Below are 24511 nucleotides of genomic sequence, written 5' to 3' on the forward strand. Positions count from 1 at the left end.
CCCATTGTGGTTCCCAGTGAACACATCTGTAGCAAGTGTTTGCTGCTTGAGGAACTTCAGCTCAGAGTTGATGAGCTAGAGCAGGGGTGGGCAAACTACGGCCCGCCAAAGGTATGCTTTTTTTCTTCTTTAAAAACCTTTCATTTTGGCTATTTTAAATATTAATTATTTTACTTAATATACTATGCGGCCCTTTAAAATTGTGAATTTCTGAATGTGGCCCTGGCACGTTTGCCCACCCCTGAGCTAGAGTCTAAGCTTCGAATGCTGTGACACATCAGGGAGGAGGAAGAATTACCTGGATGCTGTGCTTCAGGAGGCAGCCCTTAGATTAAATACCTTGAATTTGGCGTGATCAGGGACTTGAGGGTGTAACTATGAGTGAGATACGTAGAGGAACTTGGAGGGGGAGGGTAGAAGATCCAGTTGTCGTGGTCCACAACTACACAGTTAGAACAAGGATAGAGCTTCTGCAGAAGGAATATGAGTCGCTAGGGGCTAAATTAAAAAGTAGAACCCAAAAAGGTAATAGTACCCAGATTTTTATCAGAGCCACGAGCTAATTAGCCCAGGGTCAATAGAGGTAAATGCGTGGCTTAAAAGTTGGTGTGGGAGAAATGGGCTTGAATTCATGGAAAATTGGCACCAGTACTGGGGAAACACAGAGCTATTCCGATGGGATGGTCTTTGCCTGAATCATGCTAGGACCAAAGTCCTGGCGAATCGAAAAACTAGGGCTGTAGATAGCACTTTAAACTAACTAGTGGGATAGAAACTGGCAGGAATCTAACTGCACAGCAGAAAAGAGGACAACTATGAGAAAGAGGGCAGTCGACGCAGAACTGAGGATGTTGTACCTAAATGCGGCAGGATACCAAACAAGGTAAATGAGCTTACAGCGGGTACGATGTTGTGGGCATCGCAGAGATATGGCTGCAACGGCATCAGGACTGGGATCTAAATATCCATGGATGTGTGACTTATCGAAAGCACAGGCAGCTGGGAAGAAGTTGCAGTGTGAATAAAAATTTGATAGCAAGAAGCGATATAGGGTCACAAGGCGTAGGATCAGTGTAGGCAGAGTTAAGGAATCGCAAAGGAAAAAAGACCCTGATGAGACACATGCACAGGCTCTCTAACAGAAGTCAGGATGTGGGGCCGAAAATAAATAAGGAGATAGAAAAGGCATTTAATAAAAGTAATTTTACAATAATCATGGGGGACTCAGTCTCCACAGTGGAAAACACTAGTGGCATACCAGAACTTCAAGAGAGTCTGGGGGTAGATGCGAGTGTAGTGGCCATCACTAAGGAGATGGTTTTGGGGAAACTGAAACGTCCAAAGGAATCACCAGGAACGGATGGACTACACCCCAGGGTTGTGAAGGAGATAGCGGAGGAGATTGGTCCAATCTTTCAGGAATCACTGGAGGCAGGAAGGATTCCAGAGGACTAGAAAATAGGTAACGTAACAACCCCTGTTTAAGAAGGTAGGGAGGCAGAAAAGGGGAAATTGTAGGCTGGTTAGCCTGACTTCGGTCGTTGGTAAGATTTTAGAGCCTATTATTAAAAATGAGACTTCTAAGTGCATGGTACAACAGTTAGCACAGCTTAGTCATGGGGAGGTCACGCCTGACAAATCTGTTAGAATTCTTTGAGGAGGCAACGAGGAAGTTAGACAAAGAAGAGCCAGTGGACGTGATCTATTTGGATTTCTAGAAGTCCTTCAACAAGGTGCCATATCGGAGGCTGCTTAATAAGATAAGAGCTCATGGTGCTAGGGGCGGCACTGACATAGATAGAGGATTGGCTGACTGGCAGAAGGCAAAGAGTGGGGATAAAGTGTCTTTTTCAGGATGGCAGCCTGCGACTAATGATGTTCCACAGGGGTCAGTGTTGGGACCATAATTATTCATGATATGGCAGCACGGTAGCACAAGTGGATAGCACAGTGGCTTCACAGCACCACGGTCCCAGGTTCGATTCCCCGCTGGGTCACTGTCTGTGCGGAGTCTGCACGTTCTCCCCGTGTCTGCGTGAGTTTCCTCCGGGTGCTCCAGTTTTCTCCCACAATCCAAAGACGTGCAGGTTAGGTGGATTGGCCATGGTAAATTGCCCTTAGTGACCAAAAAGGTTGGGAGAGGTTATTGGGTTACAGGGATAGGGTGGAAGTGAGGGAGGGCTTAAGTGGATCGGTGCAGAGTCGATGGGCCGAATGGCCTTCTGCACTGTATGTTCTATGTTCTATGGTATACATTAACAATCTGGAAGGAGGAACTGGGGGTGTTGTTGCTAAATTTGCAGATGATACAAAGATGTGTAGAGGGGCAATGTTAAGAAACAGGGGGGCTGCAGAAAGACTTGGACAGGCTAGGAGAGTGGGCAGAGAAGTGACAGATGGAATACAATCTGGAAAATTAGGAGGTTATGCACTTTGGTAGGAAGGATAGAGGCATAGGCGAATTTCTAAAAGGCTTTGGAAATCTGAAGCACAAAAGGACTTGGGAGTCCTAGTTCAGGATTCTCTCAAGGATAACATGCAGGTTCAGTTGGCAGTTAGGAAGGCAGATGCAGGGCGGCATGGTGGCGTAGTGGTTAGCACTGCTAATTAACAGCACTGAGGACCCGGGTTCAATCCCGGCCCCGTCACTGTACGTGTGGAGTTTGCACATTGTCCTTGGGTTTGTATGGGTCTCACACCCACAACCCAAAAAGATGTGCAGGATAGATGGATTGGCCACGCTAAATTGCCCCTTAATTGGAAAAAAAGAATTGGATACTCCAAATTTATAAAAAAAATGCAAAAACATTTATAAAAGGCAATGCAATTTTAGCATTCATTTCAAGAGGGCTAGAATACATGAGCAAGGATGTACTGCTGAGGCTGTATAATGCTCTTGTCAGACCCAATGTGGAATATTGTGAGCAGTTTTGGGCCCCATATCCAAGGAAGGATGTGCTGGCCTTGGAAAGGATCCAGAAGAGGTTCACAAGAATGATCCCTGGATTGAAGTACTTGTCATAAGAGGAAGGGTTGAGGACTCTGGGTCTTTTCCCGATGGGATATAGGAAGGCTGAGGGTGGAGGATCTTATTGAAACTTAAAGAATACTGAGAGGCCTAGATAGAGTGGATGTGGTGAAGAGATTTCCACTAGTAGGAGAAACTAGAACCCGAGGACACAGCTGAAGGGATGATCCTTTAAAACTAAGGAGGAATTTCTTCAACCAGAAAGTGATGAATCTGTGGAACTCATTGCCTCAGAAGGCTGTGGAGGCCAAATCATCATGGAGTATCTTTAAGACAGAAATAGCTAGGTTCTGGATTATTTTATTTTTTTTAAATTTAGAGTACCCAATTCATTTTTTCCAATTTAAGGGGAAATTTAGCGCGGCCAATCCACCTACCCTGCGCATCTTTGGAATGTGGGGGAGAAACCCATGCAAACACGGGAACAATGTGCAAATTTGACACGGACAGTGACCCAGAGCCGGGATTGAACCTGGGATCTCAGCGCCATGAGACAGCAGTGCTAACCACTGCGCCATCGTGCTGCCCAGGTTCTTGATTAATAAGGGGATCAGGAGCTATGGGGAAAAAGCAGGAGAATGGGGTTGAGAAACATATCAGCCATGATCAAATGGCAGAGCAGCTTCGATGGACTGAATGGCCTAATTCTGCTCCCATATTTTATGGTCTTATGGAAATCTTATTGGGCCTACAATTAATCTGATGCGATAGGTTTGTCTTTATCCAAGGGAAAATTTCTACATTATGGAATGCAATAATACAAGTAGTTACCTGGAACACTCCCATTAATCACAGTGTGAGCCATTTCTGCATCTGCTTATTCATAAATCCACAAAGACATTAGTCATGCAACCATGCATCAAGTCCAGCCAGTCATGCAATCTGGAAAGGAAGAAGAAAACATTTGTGTCAAATACATGATCATCAATATGGAGTGGTGCAAGTTACCTCCAATTGTGTAACTTAGAAATTAGCGTAGCTTGTGTTTCACAGTGCATTTACACATTTTCATGGCACACAACAATCTTTGGAACAAATAAATATCTCCTTTGTACACAACATTTCAACCTCAAAAGTATCAGGATTACTTTCTACACTCAGCATTAATTTCAAACAAGTCTTTCCAATAACTCTCTGGAGAAAGGCAGTTAGACATAAAAATAAGAACAATGATAATATGTTTGATCCCTGGTGTCATGTGAGTGTCCCTTTAAGAAAAGGTTTTGTCTTCTCACATGGCTTCAATGATGTCATTTGCGTGGGTGGAGGTGGGCTGTGGCTCTGAGCTTTTACTTTCGCTTTGAGTTTTGAACTAGTTTGAACTGTACAGGTTGAAAGAAGCGTCTTTCTAAGCTGTTCCAGAATACTTCGTAACTTAAAAGAGATAATTGCTTTCTGGAAGGAATTCAAATCTGCAGTTTGAAAAGGGGAACAGAGTATCAATAACAACAATCTTATACCAGTGAGAATCCTGTGTGTTGGGTCACGCCTTTGAAAAGGGGTTTCTGGTTTTACATGGATTTGGTTACTGAATTGGAACAGTTGAAGGAGAAATTCATTAAGGATTATGCATAGATTACTGTAGCTGTGTGGGGACTTTATGTTTGTAATTGATAAAGTTCTTGGAGTGTGTGTGTGTTTATACAAATGTTAACTAAATTCTTGGAATAAAGCTGGGTTTTTTTTAAATTAAAAGCGCTTAAGAAGTCTGTTCGAGTTGTTAAACCTTGGCCCATAACACTGGTCTGCGGGCTATCGGCTGATTTCAACCAGCGCGATGATGATTGTTCATATTGATAAAAATTTGCTGATTGGACCAGACACATCCTTAATGTTTGCACCCCATCCCAGGCCAAGATATAGTCTGTCCACGATCACGGGAATGGCCATTTGGGTGAGACATCAGAAAGCTGCCAATGCCAGGATCCAAGGAAACATGCACTAGGAAAATAAAATTGAGGGGGGGAAAAAACAGCAATTTAAAAAAACACTCCGTTTTTCCGAAGATGCCTCAGATGGTTTACTTTTATATCTAATTAGATAATGCTACAGGGTGCAAAAGTTGTTTCAACAACATTTTTATCCATTGAAAAACATCAGAGTTCTTAAATGGTTAAATTCAGGTTAAGCTGCCACGTTTTCTACCTTTTTGAAAGCAAATGATTGTTCAAATCTTCAGGAAGTACTGAAATCTATTTGATTATCTTTTTTTTTTTAAATCTTTTTATTCGACCAATTTTCACCATACAATATTTTTTAAAAATCCCACCCAAACCCAAGAACACCCCCCCCGCCCCCCCCCCCCCCCCCCACATTCTCTCCCTCAACAGTCAACGGTAACCAACTCCTGAAAATGCATGATGAACAAACCCCAACAATTGTAACCCTCCTTCGCCCCCCCTCAGCTCGAACGTCACCTTCTCCAGGGTTAAAAACTCCAGCAGGTCCCCCCGCCACACTGAGGCACAGGTTGGAGAAGCTGACCTCCACTCCAACAAGACCCGCCTACGGGCAATCAGCGAGGCGAAGACTAAAACATCAGCCCACGCTCCCGCCTGCAACTCGGGCCAGTCCGACACCCCGAATATGGCTTCGAGGGCACCGGGCTCCACATCCGTATGCAAGACTCCCGAACACTGTCCTTCAAAATCTTTCAAGCAGGACCAAAACATATGAACATTGTTCACAGGGCCCCTCCCACATCGCTCACAGATATCCTCTTCCCCCTCAAACAGCCGGCTCGTGCTCGATTTTGAGAGGTGTGCCATGTACACTACCTTCAGCTGCATCAGACTGAACCTCGAGGCATTCGCCCTCCACAGCATCTCACACCATAATCTCTCCACCAGCTCCTCCTCCCACTTTGCCTTAATCCCCTCCCTGTACACCCTATCCTTCTCCAGGACCCTCCCCTAGACTGCCGAAACAACCCCCCTCTCCAGCCCTCCTGCTGATAGCACTGCCTCCAGCAACGAAGAGGCCGGCGCTATCAGGAAAGTGGGGGAAACTTTTCTTGCAACGTTCCAAACCTGCATGTGCCTAACCCTTCCCCCGCACCAATCCATACTTCTCTCGCAACTCCTCTAGGCTCGCGAATTGCCCCAAGGAATGTTAAGTAATGGGTTAAGAGACATTGCAATTAGTTGTCTCATTTATGTTAAGTGTTCAATGATTGTCTCATTTATGTTAAGTGTTCAATGATTCACACTAATATGTAAAGGGACTTCAGGTGGACTCTGGAGCTTGTGATGTCTGTAGAGTTCTGTGCAGAGTGAGTTTGAACCATTAAAGGTGTGTTGGTGAAAAAGGAGCTGAACTCTTGCCTCTTCATACCACAGCATCTAGTACATGTTAACAATGGTAGCAGAGGATGGGTGCTGTGTAAATGTGAAGGCTGGTTATGATTATCCTCCCCTATTTTCTGAAAGGGAATCATACGACCAATGGAGAAGTGCAGTAGTTATGTGGACTAAGGTGACTGCTTTAGGAAAGAGAAAACAAGGTATGGCATTGGCTCTTTCTTTACCATATGGCAGTAAAATCCAAAACAAAGTGCTTTCTGAGCTGGAGTTGGAAGAGTTAGACTCAGAAGAAGGTCTGGCGACTTTATTACTTTATATGGACAAGATTTATAAGAAAGATGACTTGTTAAGTGCGTATGAAGCATGGTCGGATTTTGATAAGTTCCAGAAAATGGAGGATTTATCTATGGAAGACTATTTAATGGAATTTGGCCGACTATATAAAAAGCAGCAGAAACACAGGCTGGAATTTCCAGTCTGTGTTGGCCTTTAAATTACTTGACTGTGCAACATGGATAGGCTCCTGGTTTTGACAGGAGTTGAGTTTACGGATAACGATACCTTATTCGAACAGATGACAGCAGCTTTAAAAAACATTTTTGGGGAAACATTCGATTCCAATGGCTCTGATGACCCAAATAGGTCAGCCTGCTATAAGGCAGAATATGGAAGATACACTACTAACAGGATGGCAAAATCGTATGGCTACGAACAGGCCTCAAGACTATAAAAGAAGACCGAGACAAGGAAATTATGAAGACAGAAACCCAGTTAGAACCTGCAATAGGAGGATGAACCCCAGAAATGCACGGGGCATGATAAATCGATGTTTTCGATGTGACTCTCAATACCATTATGCTTTCAACTGTCCAACTCGTTATGATAGAGTATTTGAAGCGACACATGACACGGAAGAGTCAGAAGAGGAAAAAGATAGTGACCAGAAAGAAGGCATTGTCCTATTAAGAAGCTGTTTTACGCCGGTAATGAGGGTGTTGGTTGCAGAATCTTTTAACCGTGCTGTATTGGACAGTGGCTGCACATCTACTGTGTGTGGGATTGACTGGTTAAAATGTTATCTGGACTCATTGGATGCTGAAAATCGTAACAAGGTTAAGGAATTTAAAAGTTCCACAAGTTTCAGGTTTGGGGATGATAATACTCTGAAGTCGCTCAAAAGAGTGGTGATTCCTTGCAATATTGCTGGAGTGAATCATTTTATTAGCACGGATGTTGTATCAAGTGAGATACCTTTGCTTCTGAGCAGACCGTCGATGAAGAAAGCACACATGAAGCTGGATATGGAACAGGATAAGGCAAGAGTTTTTGGAAAGACGGTGGACTTACAATTTACACAGTCGGGACATTATTGTATTCCATTATTGACAAATAATGTTTCAAGTAGAGTGGTTAAGGATGTATTGACAGTTGATAATGCGACTTTAGCTGGTAAAAAGCTTATTGTAGTAAAACTGCATAGGCAATTTGCACATCCGTCTCCTCGGAGGCTGAAAAATTTATTAAAGGATGCAGGGGTAAGGGATGATGACTATTCTAAGCTGATAGAACAGGTTAGTGATCCCTGTGAAGTTTTCAGGAAGTACAGAAGGACACCAGCGCGATTGGCCAGGGATTTTAATGACATTGCGGCCATGGACCTTAAGATCTGGGATAAAGCAAATAATATATTTATTTTGCATTTTGTAGATTTAGCTACTAGATTTAGTCAATCAACGATTGTACGAAGTAAAGAAAAGAGAGTAATTTTGGACAAAATTGTGGAAAAATGGATCGGGACAGGAATAGGTCCACCAGCAAAATTCTTTACGGACAATGGGGGAGAATTTGCCAATGATGAGTTTAGGGATGTGTGTGAAATCATGAATATCAGAGTTATGAACACGGCTGCCGAAAGCCCGTTTAGTAATGGTGTCTGCGAAAGAAATCGTGCTGTATCGATGACATGCTTCGGAAAATTTTGGGTGATCGACCAAACTGCACGCTAAATTCAGCTTTAGCATGGGCGGTACATGCAAAGAATTCATTGCAGATGGTTGGGGGCTATAGTCCTTATCAATTAGTGTTTGGTAGAAATCCTAAAATTCCCTCCATTTTGGATGACCAGCCTCCAGCTTGGGAAGGGACTACAATTAGCTCAGGTTTTGCTGAACATTTAAACACGTTACATAGCAGTAGAAAAGCTTGTTTGGAAGCAGATGTCTCTGAAAGAATTCGCAGAGCTTTAAGACATAATGTACGGCCATCAGATGCCGTTTTTCAACAAGGAGAAATGGTATACTATAAGAGAGACAATTCTAATGAATGGAAAGGCCTAGGGAAGATCATAGGCATAGATGGCAAAACATTTATTTTGCAACATGGTAATCAAACTGTTAGGGTACATTCATCAAGGATAATGGGTACCGATTACAAATTTTCAAATTTAGACAGAGCAGACAGACAAGACGAGGAACCAGAGTCATCTGGTACGCATGTGTTACAGAACTATGAGGACCAGTTAACTGATATAGACAGGGTTTCTGTAGAGGAACACGACACTTCTGATAAATTAGATTAGGCCATTTTTCCGAAAGGGCAACTGCCAAAGGTTGGTACAAAAGTGACATACTTGCCTGAAGGGTCTAGTCAATGGAAGGATGCAACTGTTATTAGTAGAGCAGGGAAGGCCACTGGAAAGTATAAACATTGGTTGAATGTACAGCATTCAGGGGAGGAAGTTAAGACAATGGATTGGGAAAACGAAGTTCAAAAATGGAGGGCACAGAAACGCAGTGCTAGTTCAGATAGTACATCGGATAGTGAACAGGTTCGCAGGAAAAGGTCGAGAACTATTGAAAGGACATCCCGCTACAGAAGAGAAAGATCAAGCAGTAGCAGTACAGAACGAGATACCAGGCAGGAAAGGGGACGTAGTTTATCAAGATCTCGGAACAGGAGTAAGACTACGAATACTAATAGAAGTAGAAGCCCACATGCACGTGAGATTTTGGTGGCTTCAAATAAATTGGATGAAAAAGTTATCAAAGATGCTAAACAGCAAAAATTGCATAGTTGGAGTGAATTTGGGGTATACGCAGAAGTACCGGATAGGGGACAAAAAGCTCTATCCCACAGATGGATTTGTACAGAAAAGGTTCTTCCAGATGGAACTTATAAGGCAAAGGCCAGGCTTGTGGCAAGGGGATTTGAAGAAAAATTAGACTATCAGGACTTAAGGGTAGATTCACCTACAGCAGGAGAGGTTATTTTAAAGATCTTCTTGGCTCTATTAGCCATTAAGGCATGGGACTGCAAATCTATAGATATAAAAGCTGCCTTTTTGCAGGGGCATCAGCTCCAGAGAGATATTTTTCTCCGTCCTCCTAAAGCAGCTAACACAGAAGGGGTACTGTGGAAGTTGAACAAATGTGTATATGGATTAAATGATGCATCTAGAGTGTGGTACTGTTCGGTAAGGTCAGTCTTGTTAAAGTTAGGCTGTTGCCAGTTGAAAGCAGATCCTGCAATGTTTTACTGGCACTATAAAAGGAAATCTTGCTGGCATCTTCATGATGCATGTCGATGATTTTTTGTGGGGTGGGACTAGTGATTGTGAAGCTATTGTAATCTCTGGTTTGAGGAAAGAATTCAGGGTTGGAAGTCAGGCTTCCGGGGCATTTAAATATATTGGTTTGGAAATCGGACAGACTCAGTTAGGGGCAACTTTACGTCAGCAATCTTACTTGGAAAGCATCAGTCCAATAGCAATTAGTCGTGGCCGGGTTTCACAAAAAGACGCAATGGTTTCGAAGATAGAAAAAGAGCAACTGCGAAGTTTAATTGGGCAACTGAACTGGTTAGGAAGACAGACTAGACCGGACGGGAGTTTTGATGTTTTAGAGTTGAGTACAAAAGGTGAATGATCCCAAAGTGGGAGACATAATAAGAGCAAATAAAGTGTTGGCCAAACTAAAAATGCAGGAGTGTGTTTTGAAGTTCTCTGTTTTAGGTGATCCTAGGCATTTGAAACTCAGTTTATAGTGATGCGTCCTATGCAAATTTATGTGATGGAGTTTCAAGCGCAAGAGGTTTTATAATTTTTCTTTTGGGGAACAATGGTAAACGTTGTCCTCTTTTGTAGGAAACAAAGAAAATAAGGAGAGTGGTCAAAAGCACTTTGGCTGCTGAGACATTAAGCTTAGTGGAAGAGGCGGATATGGCCTTTTATAGAAGTCCGATATTGACAGAAATTTTGGGATTAGAGGATTTAGGTAATATTCCTATTGACTGTCACATTGACAATAAATCTCTGTGGGAAAATGTGCACTCTACAAAAAAGTGTCAATGAAGAGAGGTTACGGATAGACATCGCAAGTTTAAAGCAGATGTTGGACAGAGGGTAAATAACAAAAATTAAATGGGTTGACAGTAGCTATCAACTGTCAGACTGTTTCACGAAAAGAGGGGCTAGTTCACAGAAACTTTTAGATATCGTGAATGAAGGGCGCCTGTTTCTGTGAATGTTTTTTTTCTTCTACTTAAAAAAAAAGGGGGAATCAGGTGTGTGTTTTAGTTTCTTGAAATTTTAGTTTCTTAATTTCAATTTTACCTATTTATTTTTTTCTCCAAAGAAGGGGTGACTGTTAAGTAATGGGTTAAGAGACATTGCAATTAGTTGTTTCATTTATGTTAAGTGTTCAATGATTGTCTCATTTATGTTAAGTGTTCAATGATTCACACTGATATGTAAAGGGGCTTCAGGTGGACTCTGGAGCTTGTGATGATCTGTAGAGTTCTGTGCAGAGTGAGTTTGAACCATGAAAGGTGTGTTGGTGAAAAAGGAGCTGAACTCTTGCCTCTTCATACCACAGCATCTAATACATGTTAACAAGGAGCAAATTCATAATTTTCTTAATCCCCCTCTCATGTCATTTCCGAAACCTCGCATCCATCCTCCCCGTCTCAAACCCATGATTTCCCCCTAATCGGCATCCCCCCGACCAGGCCCCAGCTCTAAGTGCTGCCTAACCGGTCTCCAGGTCTTCAATGGGGCCACCACAACCGGACTCACCAAATACTTTCCTGGAGCAATCGGAAGCAGAGCCATTTCCAGTGCCCGCAACCCTGACCCCCTAGGCTCCCGCCTCCACCTTGACCCACAGAAGCTCCCTATAATTGCTCCAACCCTGCCGCTTCTCTGCATTCGCTGCCCAATAATAATACAGCAGGTTTGGGAGACCTAACCCCCGGCCTGTTGTCCTCTCTGCAGAATCACCCTCCTAATCCTGGCCACTAAGTTTAAAATATTCTTTATTTAAGGTTTTTAGTTCTTGTAAGTTACTTGGAAACATACAGATTTTAATATATTTAGACTACACAAGTGCAAACACCCACACCATATAATTAAATTAAAAGCTGTACAGGCTACTCAATTTAATCATATATCACTAGCTACAAACAGTATCTTCAGTGTTGCACTGGTTTCAAATAACGTTATATAACTTGTACAGTCAATCTGATGTAAAAGTTAACCCGAATTTTTGAGAGATGAAACCACATTACGATTATTAATGACACACAGTAATTTCTACAGCTCATTAATTTTAAGACCGGAGCAGGAACGTTTTGATTTTCTCTTGGTCAATTCTAGCAGCAATCTCTCAGCCAAACTGATAAGACTAGTGTATAATGTGATTTAATAAGTACAAAACTCAATTTAAACTGGAGATAAATAGTGGCAGAATCGGGTACCGCGCATCGGCAAAAAATAATCACATCATCGCCTACAGAGCCATCCGAGTCCATGCCCTCGGAAAAGCGAAGAAAGATGCCACTTCAGAATTCAAGGCAATGTGCCAAGCATTGCACAGGATTCATGAAAAGGCGGGATTTAAAAATCTGTTGGAAGTCGACGATATCATCAAATTCCATCATTTTGTCATTGGATGTCGAGAAAAACAGTGCATATTGTATGCGCTGCATTGGAAATATGGATGAAACACTGATGAACTTTGACATGCCAGCTATGTAGACAGTTATTACGATTGGTGAAAAAAACCGTCCGCAAAGTTGACAGGCCATGAGAAAACACCATTGGTTCCATCTTGTATGGTGGAGGGCACAAAATTAAAGCTGATGGCGATATTCAAGCCCAAAGCTCTTCCCGGAAGAGAAATTTCAGAATGACATTGTTGTCCATGTTCACAAGGCTGGAAGGATGAAGGCAGTTGAGAGGACTAGGCAAGAATAAAACGTTTGCTCTTCTGGGACATGTTCAAGTCCCAGTGGTCAGTGATGGGAGATCATCAATGCCAACATGGCAGTCTTATGTTGTTCAGCCGTGGATATATACACAAATACACCTCAATCAAGGACAGCATACAAAAAATGCGGGACAATTAAATGTTGAAAGGTGAAAAACCATTCACTAAAATCATAAAAGGGTGGTAAATCTGTGGAACTCTTTGCCGCAGAAGGGTGTGGAGGTTAATTCACTGAGTGTCTTTAAGACAGAGATAGATAGATTCTTGATTAATAAGGGGATTAGGGGTTATGGGGAGAAGGCAGGAGAATGGGGATAAGAAAATATCAGCCATGATTGAATGGTGGAGCAGACTCGATGGGCCAAGTGGCCTAATTCTTCTCCTATGCCTTATGGTCTTATAAATACGTGAGCAGCCTCACGAGCAACATTGTGCCAATGGGTCATAGATTTGTGGAATGAACATGACCCAACAGTGTCAAAAAAACATAAAAGGGTGGTAAATCTGTGGAACTCTTTGCCGCAGAAGGGTGTGGAGGCCAATTCACTGAGTGTTTTTAAGACAGAGATAGATAGATTCTTGATTAATAAGGGGATCAGGGGTTATGGGGAGAAGGCAGGAGAATGGGGATAAAAAAAGATGGAACATCAACAGTGGACGATTGAAGTTCCCGATACTGTCACCAATGATGACAAAGACCAAGAAGATCCATCTGTTGGTGTTCTACAGTTAAGTTATTGGGACGAATTGTTCAGTGATTCAGATGAAAATGAAAATCGCTTATTGTCACAAGTAGGCTTCAAATGAAGTTACTGTGAAAATCCCCTAGTCGCCACATTCCGGTGCCTGTTCGGGAAGGCTGGTACAGGAATTGAACCTTGCTGCTGGCCTGCCTTGGTCTGCTTTCAAAGCCAGCAATTTAGCCCTGTGCTAAACCAGCCCCTGATTGAACGTGATGGTGATGAATGTGATTTTGAAGGATTGTATGCAAAGTATTGTCGTTCATTCATTATTGTGTATCTTTATATTACACTAGATGAAATGTATGCTGTTTTTAACATTATAAATTTAAAAAAAAATAATATGAATTCTTTGGTGTTACTCATTATACTTAATTACATTGTGATGGTCTTTTTTGGGCCCAAATCAAGTACACGTTAATTCTTCAAAACATTACCTGTGTAAGTCAACTCATGACTTTTAGCCTAAAACAATTGTTCTCAAAACTTTCACCAAGTCCTTATTTCAATGACACACAAATAAAAAAAAAAGTCTCTCCAAGCATCCAAAATATTGTCATTGGAAATTTCCATCGGCTCCAGATTGATCCTGGTATGAACTTTGTAGTTTAACACCATAGCCCAAAATCAAATTTGAAAAGCTGTATTCCTGCAGGAGTACATGAGAGGCACCACAAATTGGGCTGACATCTATTGAGGGTGGAACTTCCACTCACCTCAAACCATCATGGGAATGCGCCAAGGATTCCCAATACCAGGAGCCCATACTGAAACAATGAAAGAAAATCGCTTATTGTGACAAGTAGGCTTCAAACGAAGTTACTGCGAAAAGCCCCTGGTCGCCAAATTCTGGCACCTGTTCGGGGAGGCTGGTACTCGCAGAGTACTTATGAAAACCACACAAAATGTGAGTGAGCTGGCTGGTACCAGTCATGAGCTTGACCTGGGTAGATCTGCCTAAGATTTCAAAAGATTTGACTTTTTGACTGTCCCTACTTGGGGGTTCTCAGTCTCCTAGCTAGGTGGACATTCAGCCACTAATCACCTCTGATCACCGTGAACGTACAATTTATTTTTAAGAACTAGTCACAGTTATGCTGTTGAGTTTCTGAAAAAATTACAATAAAAACCAACATGTTCAGAGCAGGTAGAGAAAAGAAAATGGATTTCAAACAACCCCATCAAGTGTAATCCACTGACTGCCGTTATTTTGACAAATTAAAATGAAGTTCTACTAACTGCTATTTTAAAGAGTACCAGTATGAATTCCCATAAATATCTGTAAATAAAAGGTATTTTACAAAAGCCAAAATCTGGTGTGAACATTCACGATTTGTATTGTATATTAATTGCACTTCTACAATTACCATAAGAAATATTATTCTGCTTTCAGCAGTTAGATTCAGAAGATAATATCTGCATTTTCTAGATCTGTTGTTCAGGCTACTAATTTACAGTAATTAAATATTTTTTTTTCTGTTCAGATTTCCTAGATTGCTTTTAGTCTTATCTACTGAACCCTGTTGAAAATACTTAAACCTCAGGGTAATATTTCAAGCAATGGTCAACAAGAAATGAAAATGTCAGAATGAACATTTCTGTGCAACTGCTGCTTTCAATGAAGCAAATTAATTATTTATAAAAGTGTACATAAATTGACACGGGGAAGATCTTGTGGGTATTGTCTCTGCTGCTAAGCCAGAAGCTCAAAGCCACACTCCAGGACTTGATGGTCCAAAGAAGGTGCATTCATACAAACAGGGCGCAAATCAACTTATAACTCCTTCAACATATGCCAATGGCAAGCAGTAAGAGTTGGAGATATTTCTGCTCAGCAGTGTGATGGAAAGATATTGGGAGCCTCTACCAACACTATTAATTGCTGCAATCCACAACATGCATGCCACAGCAACTCAGAAGCCTTGGGGAGCTTGTTGGACCAGATTGGTGCCAACAGGGGGTTCAATCCCCATTCTCAGGGGTGGAATCGGGCCCTGTCTACTTACCTGACCTGTGAAAATTGTGGGGCTATGGACCAGACCTACCTTCAAACAGAGAAGAGAGACACAAAGATGCACCTTAAAGAAAACAATTTCTGTGCTAGTTAAATTGAGATGATGACCTCAGGATCAGATGATTCAGAGTCTTAGTAAAATCTTTATAGGTGAAAAACACCTAACAATTAAATCACTGTAATCTACAGGCCACCAATTATTGGGAAGGATGTAAATCTGTAAGGAAATTACAGAGGTGCATGAATTATAGAGCAATTATAAAGGGAGACTTTACCAATCCAAATATCTACTGGGATATTAGTAGTGTGAAAGGCGAAGATATATAACCCAGACCAGAAGTTTGGCAAGCAAAACGGCTTTGAGAGAAGAGATAGTTTGGGTACATAAATAGACATATTCCCACAAAGTGTAAGGCAGGGCAAATAAATCTACGGCTCCCAGGGGACAAAAGGGATAGAGGGTGACGGTCAAGAAGAAAAGTAAAGTGACAGTATCAGGTTTTTACAAATGTATTCATGGCACGTGGGCATCGCAGGCTGGGCCAGCATTTATTGCCCATCCTTAATTGCCCTTGAGGGGGCAGTTATGAGTCAACCAAGTTACTGTGGATCTGGAGTCACATGAAATGAAATGAAAATGAAAAATGAAAATCGCTTATTGTCACGAGTAGGCTTCAATGAAGTTACTGTGAAAAGCCCCTAGTCGCCATATTCCGGCGCCTGTCCGGGAAGGCTGGTACGGGAATCGAACCGTGCTGCTGGCCTGCTTTCAAAGCCAGCGATTTAGCTAAGCCAGCCCCATGTAGGCCAAACCAGGTAAGGATGGCAGATTTCCTTTCCTAAAGGGGTTTAGTGAACCAGATAGGTTTTTAATGACAATCAACAATGATCATCATTGGTCTTTTTTTTCCAATTCCAGATTTTGATTAAATTTAAATTTCAGCATCTGTAGTGGCGGGATTTGACCTTGTGACCCCAGAGCATTACTCTAGAAGATCTCCGGTTTATTTGTCTAGTGACAATACCAATATGCTACCACCACCTCCCCCACAGTTCAACAAAGAACCAGGCTCAATATTGAATATGGAAGGTTTAGAGGGGAAGTGAAATATAAATGAAAGCACGCAAGTATGAAAAAAAGAGACTCACAACGAACATAAAAGGACTTTCAAAAGTCTTCCCGAAGTATTTAAATAGTTAAAAGATGGTATAAGAGGAGGAGTGCAGCAGGGATTAAAAAAAAGAGATTTATGAATGGAGGAGATGGCGAAGTGAATACCAAGGAACGAGATGCTACACAGCTCATAGTGAAAGAGGAGATGGCATAGATAGTTTGGAGGGTTTAAAATTGTTCAGGAGCTGGCATTGGATAGGTTCACTGTCCCTAAAAGTTGATAAGGCACCAGGACCGGATGGGATGCATCCAAGGATATTGAGCAAAGTGAGATTGGAAATTAAGTGGTACTGGCCATCATTTTCCAGTCTTCCTTATACCCGGGCATGATACCAGAGGCCTGGAGAATTCCAAATATTACACCCTTGTTCAAAAAAGGGTGTAAAACCCAGAGATTACAGGCAGTCAGTTTAATCTGGATGGTAGATAAGCTTCCAGAAACAATAGCTCCAGACAAAATTAATAGTCACTTGGGCAACTGTGAGTTAATTAAGGAAAGTCAACAAGGATTTGCTAAATCATAGAATCCATACAATGCAGAAGGAGGTTATTCAGCCCATTGATTATGCACCACCCCCCTAAAAGGACACTCCACCAAAGCATAATGACTGGCCTTCTCCTCATATTCATAGAAAGTACCACTTGACCAAAGTAGCAGATGTACGTACAGCCTTATTGGTGGTCAGTAGCTCAAACTGCATCTGCAACTTTTTGTCTGCCTGAATCGAATTCTGCTGTGGGATTGAGTGAATACTGGTAATCTACTGCTAAAATGGAATTCACCAGCCTCTGTTGTTCTAATTTCTGCAACTTTAGCATATGTGCGCTATACAAAATAATTTCCCCCTGAAGACGGACTCCTACAGCATGGAAGGAGAGATCGAGTCAAATCTAATTAATTTAATCTAGTTGTCATTAGAGATGGACAGATACTCGCAAATGTTTTTTTAAAATATAAATCGGTCAGCATAATAGTATTCAACCTCCAACAACAGATCAGCAAGCATGGGTGCTGCCATAGATTAGAATTGCAGAGTACTCAGCCGCTCTTGCTGATTTCAGAAGAGCCCTGCCTAGAATTTTAAAAAAAATCAATGCGAGAGTACGCATGGTTAACATGAGACATTTCACTTTGTTCAATGTGGTCCTTTCTTTGGCCAGGTCGTACTCATGCCCTGGTATAATCTGATAAATGAGTTTTCCCGTGTAAAATTCCAGTCCCTCCTGTCCATCGAAGCACCAACTTCTTCCCCTTAAAAGGTGTGAAACCTTGTGATTACTGCACGGGGAGGATCCCCAGAGCGAGGCTTGGGTGATGGGCCCAGTCTAGTTCTGGGAGGGGGAGGGGGTTGGATCTCAAGAACTGCACCAATGAGGGAACAAGACCTCCTCGATTAGTCTTTTAAGATCTGAAGTTAACTGCCAAATCATTGCTGAGTGCTTCGGCCATTAGTGGAGTGGCTGGAGAAGAAGCTGCCGTCACTATCTTACTTCCACTAGTTGATCTGTGGGAGGATTCAGAATCTACCATTGAAATTTGGGCCAATTCTTTTCAAGCTTTCCTTCTCCTGGGCAGCGATAAGAGAACGCGACCCAGTTAATTTCCAGGCATTTTCCAATAAGTTACAGACTAACTGGCGCCACGGAAAAGGGTAGAAAGGTGATGGGCGGGATTCTCCGAGCCTCCACGGTGAAATTATGTTGGGCGCGGGGGCGGAGAATGGGCGTCAGACCCCCGACTGGGTCAGACGCCTTCCCGCGAACCGGAGAATGGCTGCCAGTTGAGTGCGCCGTGGTCAACGCTGTGCAGGTCGGGGGCCATTGAAAGAGGCCCCCGTGGCGATTCTCAGCCAGCAGCTGGCTGAATTCCCACCGGCGTGGTTCACTCATGGTTCCACCCAGCGGGAGTTCGGAGTGGTGGCTGCGGACCCAGTCCATGGGGGGTGGAGGGGCAGGGGATCAGTCACCCGGGGGGGCCTCCAGGACGGCCAGTCTCGCGATCGGGGGCCACCAATTGGTGGGCGCGCGCGATCTGGGGGCCTACATTGTGTGGGTCCACCATGTTGCGTGGGGCCGCCGCGTGCATGCGTAGACCTGCGGCCGGAAGTGCAGGGCACTGTATTGGCAGCTGAAGCTGCATGGAGTACTCCAGGGCCTTGCCAGCCCCCTTCAAAACAGAGAAAGTCCAGAGTGATTCATGCCCATTTTCTCACGGGCATGGGGACACAGAGAATTCTGTCTCAGGTTTCCAGCAGGAGCACCTCATGCATGTCTTCCCCTCACATCATGCCACCGAAGTCCTTAGAGATAGATATTTTTAAACATGTTACACACAATGAGAATGAAGGAAGTTTACTGGATAAATTGAAGGGCAACTAGGAATGAGAAATAAAAATAAAACAATTATGCACACAAAGAAAGTTAAGGTGGTTTACAATCAATCAATCTTGAAAGCATCTAAAATTTGCATTTAGAAAAAAAATACACTCGAGTTAATAGAGCGGGTGGTGAAAAGACAGCTTGATTTTAAACTAACTTCCATCAGGAGTAACACAGACAGTATGTGATCACTATGCCACTTGCAGTGATCGATACCAACTTATTGGAGTATAATATTTGGGAGCTAACAGATTTGAGATATTTCCTGATGGTAGCTCCAAAAGCACTGGACACAGCACTCGTCTGACATTTACTCTCATGAGCAGTAAACCTCCTCCAGGACCTGATTGGTTTGAATCTGTGCTGGGCAGTTTGTTCAGTATGTTGCCTCCTGAACTCTCAGTCAATGTTGCCTTGATTGAACAGTCAAGCCTTTTTAAAAATCAACAGAAAATAGATACAGCTACACAAAACTGGCTAACACTGTATTTGAGAATACTCCAACACTCTAACCAACTCCATTGTGGCTTCGAGCACTAATACTTTATACTCCTACTTGCTGCTAAAGACATATTTCATCAGCATTCTCATACCACTTAAGTGAAAGTCTCCTCAGGCTTAATACCACTGGGTTATGCACCAGAGGCAGGTTGGCCACCACAGTTTTCTTTGATCCAAGTGGCAGAAAATACCACACTTGCGATGAATTGTACATCGCCGACTAAAACTACTAATTAATTTTTATTAACAGTTATAAATGATAGAAGCAAAAATAAGGCACCTTCCAAAAGAAATACCAGAAGGTGAACTAGGGATGATCTTAACCCAATTATGCCTCAAAGCGTTTTTCGAAGACCAAAAGAATGTTTTGTTTTTAATCATGTAAAATCCATTTTTAGAATCCTTGTAATCATGTCTACAGATCCGTATGTGCTTTGACTTTACTATGTATTTTGATCTTGCCTTTGTAACTTTGACGTTAGGTTTAAATAAATGAACTGGTTAATGATTGATCCCAGCCTAAAAGGCCTCCATACAGAGTGGTCAATTAAACCAAATTTCAAAAGAGAAAATAGAGTGACTGCATTTTGAAAATATGGTCGGAATTTTCCCATCCCCACTCAACACCCCGACTATTGAAATCTATGTTCACACATCAACAGGACTGGAAGATCCTGCCAACGTGAAGGGCTGGAAATTCCAGGCACTATTCCCATTTTTCCAGTGCCTCATACACAGAAACTGCTAAAAATGCACTGCAACTAGAAGGTAAAGCATTACTGGCTCCCTGTAATCAAATAGTGTGGACTATCTTTGTGGAAATATTCTGATACTCATCTCAGTTGCGGTCACAAGGAAACACTGCTTCCAGGCAGTTTTAAAAAAGTAATTTCACCACATATTAAGTTATTAAAGAATAACAACTCACAAAGTTGAGGCAGAGTCTTTCTTACTAAAAGCATGATAAACACCGAAATGTACAATACTGGATAACTATTGTAACAAATGCAAATATCTCAAGTTACATGCTACTTTCCACCTTGCAGCTCAGCCAGTAGCCAGGCACAGTCAATGCACCTCGAACCAACAACTTTGGACGGTCAGCCCGTAGTGTGGCAAAAGTGGTGTAAATTAAGTCCAATGCATAACCTTTGTTACCAGGTTCCGCTGACCAGTTTTACTGCAGTCAAAGTGGAGGTCAGGAAATTAAATCTTATTTTTGCAATATGCCAAAAGTAATTCAGCTTTTCATTTTTCAGCAGTCACCGCAAAATTCGTAGTTTACCTCGTCGCCACTGTAGTAATCCACGGGAGGCAGGAGTTCCGTCACCACACCAATATTTATTTACAATAACGATATTACAGGAGCAGCTACAAACAGTGCTGCTAGCAGTCCAGTCAACTTAAGACTAGCTCACAAGCCTACACAGGTGATTATATGGGCCCCCTCAATGAGCTATCATTGAGGGAGCTCATACTTCAGTTGGCCAACCAATAAAGCCAATTGGAGTTCATTACACATATTTAGATCTGCTAAATGAAGCAACTTGAGTAACCAATATCACTACAGAAACTTGCATATGAAATGCTCCAAGATGATTCAGAAAAGCATGATAAAACGTGATAATGGGCAACTTTCAGGTGACATTAGGCCAGATAGAGGGGTAAAGGAGGAAATTCCAGAGATTGCAGCCTAGTTAACTCAAGGCACAGCCACCAACAGTGGGGCAATCATCGGCGCCCAGGACTTTGGTTCGATCCCGGCCCTGGGTCACTGTCCATGTGGAGTTTGCACATTCTCCCAGTGTCTGTGTGGGTATCACTCCCTGAACCCAAAAATGTGCACTGTTGGTGGAATAGCCAGGCCAAATTGCCCCGTAATTGGGGGAAACAATAATCAGGTACTCTAAATTTATTTCTTAAAAAGTGGGGCAATCATAATGCAAATGCACAAAAAGAAGCCAGAATTTGAGGAGCACTGACATCCGAGGGTTGTGGGGTTAGAGAAGATTGAAAAGATAGGGAAAGACAAGACCATGGTGGGATTTGAAAATAAAGATGAAAATTTTGGTTTAGCACCAAATACAGGTCGAGGATCTGTCATCAGAAATCCTCTGGGTGGATCGCATTTCAGATACCGCATGTAGGAGGACTAGGCCTACTTGTATTACAATAGCCCAAGCTATAGAGAAGATAAGCAATCAAAATATAACAAAGGATGAAAGAAAGCTGGCAATGGCCAGTTCAAGCGTTCCAGGTACTCGTATTGGAACTGGGAGGTCTTATCTGAAAGCTTGTCCATGATAAAATATATGAATTGCTGCTGATAAATCACTTTGTATTGTGTGCCACACAGTTTCTTTTTTATGTTCATTATCAGATGAATGTTTACGGAGAGATTAGGCAGTTTTTGAACTTTTATCACAAATGTCATTCCGTTTACCGCCCCCATAGACCAATATGTTCAATCTCTCATGCTTTAACTTTCATTGGTCGGCAAGGGTCATGTGGAACGCAGACAAATACCCCACACTAAAGGTTGGGTATGGTTGGCTCGGTTGCTGTCGGCTTGGGCCGTGCTGGCTTGGGCCAGAGACTTTCTGCGCCAAGTGCAGCTTTTTAATATGTGCTCGGTTTTTGGATTTACGGATTCTGTAAACCTATTCTGTAAACTTCTGAAAATTCTCTTTTGAATTTAATTAGCATATAAACAGCAGTCTAAATGTTCATCCTGCCCTAAAGACGACAATTCTAATGACATGCTGCATTGAGGTACCAGAGGCTCGAGAAGCTTGGACCTCTAAATAAATAAAAGTAGGGGCATAAAAACTGAGGAGTGATGCAGTACTCCCCATTGCCCATTTCATTATTCATAAAAAAAACCATAACAAAACCCCTATTTGTAACTAGGAGATGATTAAAGAAAGGATTTACAAATCTCTGCTCCATCCTAGGTTCACCTCAGATGGACTGTAAATTCACTATGCCCTACACAATTTGCATGACAGTTGACAGTTCCTGGGGGGGGGGGGGGGGGGGGGGGGGGGGGGGGAGATGAGAAGAGAGAGAGCGAGAGAGAGAGATGAGACGATGAGAGACTAGAGAGATCGAGAGAGAGAGAGAGAGAGAGGAGACACAATCCAGTTCAGTTTCTTTTTTTTTTTTGGTTTTTTTAAATAAATTTAGTGTTACCCAGTCATTTTTCCAATTAAGGGGCAATTTAGCGTGGCCCAATCCACCTAGCTTGCACATTTTTGGGCCTGTGGGGGCGAAACCCACGCAGACACGGGGAGAATGTGCAAACTCCACACGGACAGTGACCAGAGCGGGATCGAACCTGGGACCTCAGCGCCGTGAGGCGGTTGTGCTAACCACTAGGCCACCGTGCTGCCCCATCCAGTTCTCAGTTAAGGGTGGACTGACTTTATGTATTATTCTTCTCTGACAAATTCAAATCAACAAGTCAATCTACATTCTCTCCCCCCCGAGCTGCTGGTAGATACTTGGTCAACAAATCAGTGTCATTACTGTAAAAGGAACAGATGCTATTTATGGTATATTGTGGGCTTGCCCCAGGAAGTCAGAATGGTACGGTTGTATTAAGTGAGTCAAATTGTTTGTAAATATGTAGTGATTTCTTTGCAGCCACTTTCCCAAGAGCAGTTGATTGCTCTGATTAATAAATAAGCCTTAGATAAGCAAGTGCTGGCAAATGGGATTAGGTAGGTAGGTCAGGTGTTTTTCATGTACCGATGCAGACACAATGGGCTGAAAGGCCTCTTCTGCACTGCGTATTTCTAAGATTCTCTGATAATCAATAGAGGGCCTCCAATTTCACCACTGTTACAGTCACTTTGTTTACTGTCTGCAGGTGTAATAAAATAAAGGCACAACCTACAACCACCTTTCACAATGTCCGAAATAATTTTGTAACCAATTAAGTACTTTGTAGTTTAGTCACTTGTACACAGACACTCGATGGTTCCAACACTTCTCATTGACAGTAAAGACCCATGTTGTTCAAATCATTCCATTTTGTTGCTTGGGAGTCATTTGATGTTCCTATGCTGTGAAATTATTGATAAAATAAAACCCAATTAAATTGAAAACCATTCACCAAGACAGAAGAAAATCTCCTCCTACAGAATGGAAAGATTTTGTGCAGGGATACAAGTATTGAATCTTTCCCCCAAAATAGGAATTTACTGTCACTGTGTCCACATGATGCAATATGAATAATATTGATGAGGGCAGGGGCAGTCACTGAAATCATTGTTACAAATAACTAATGTGATATTCTCCTGTCAGGTTAACAATATTGCAGGATGCTGTTAAAATAAAATTGATACTCTCTAGTTTCTTTAATAGTCATGGTACAATCACCGATGGGACACACAAACAAACACTGCATTATATTGTTACTGCACTTCACCTTAATGACCCGCGCTGTGATATGATCTGACGATATTTGCAACCAGATGCCAATGGGGCATCATAATTTTACTCGGATATTTGTGATTGATGAATTCGATAGGGAATCTTGAAGCGGTTAAACAATAACATGCATAATTTGAGGGGGATGGCGGGGGAGAAAGAGAGAATAAGGAAACAGGAAAATACCAAGGCCCATGAATTTGCTCCCTGGTCCTGCATTGAGGTGGAAAAGGTGCTACATAGTTGCAAGGTCTTTCTTCCATCTCACAACACAAACATTAGTGGCTGGCCAAACTCAAAGAAGTATTGACCAGAAACTGAACTGGACTAGCCATATAAATACAGTGGCTCCAAGAGTAGGTCAAAGGCTGGGTATTCTGTGACGAGTAACTCACCTCCTGACTTCCCAAAACCTGTCCGCCATCTCCTTGGCATAAGTCAGGAGTGCTCTGGAACACTCTCTCACTTGCCTGGGTGAGTGCAGCTCCAACAACACAAAAAGCTTGCCACCATCCAGGACAAAGTAGCATGCTTATGCAATAACTGCTGGCCTTCCTCGCTGGCGATGTCTATTTTGCATGAATGAATTAACAAAGCATCACAATCGTCAATGGGTATATTCTGCACATAGCAACAAAAAGCAACACAAGAATGTTTTGAAAAAAATTGACAGCAA

At 42.4% G+C, this 24511-nt stretch overlaps 1 protein-coding gene across 9 annotated transcripts in view; it reads right to left on the bottom strand.

Moving 5' to 3' along the window:
* kank1a (KN motif and ankyrin repeat domains 1a) overlaps nucleotides 1-24511 on the bottom strand; it is a 430902-nt gene that overhangs the window by 109887 nt on the left and 296504 nt on the right. For 8 of the 9 annotated variants that reach the window (XM_038804689.1, XM_038804690.1, XM_038804682.1 and 5 more), the window contains one exon: nucleotides 3800-3910. The exons of the other annotated variant lie outside the window; for it this stretch is intronic. In XM_038804689.1, the coding sequence (XP_038660617.1) occupies nucleotides 3800-3833 (34 nt within the window). In that variant the 5' untranslated portion in view covers nucleotides 3834-3910. The remainder of the gene's footprint in view (nucleotides 1-3799; nucleotides 3911-24511) is intronic. 9 annotated transcript variants of the gene reach the window in all.

Source organism: Scyliorhinus canicula, chromosome 8, assembly GCF_902713615.1.
Source record: "Scyliorhinus canicula chromosome 8, sScyCan1.1, whole genome shotgun sequence".
Taxonomy (NCBI): domain Eukaryota; kingdom Metazoa; phylum Chordata; class Chondrichthyes; order Carcharhiniformes; family Scyliorhinidae; genus Scyliorhinus; species Scyliorhinus canicula.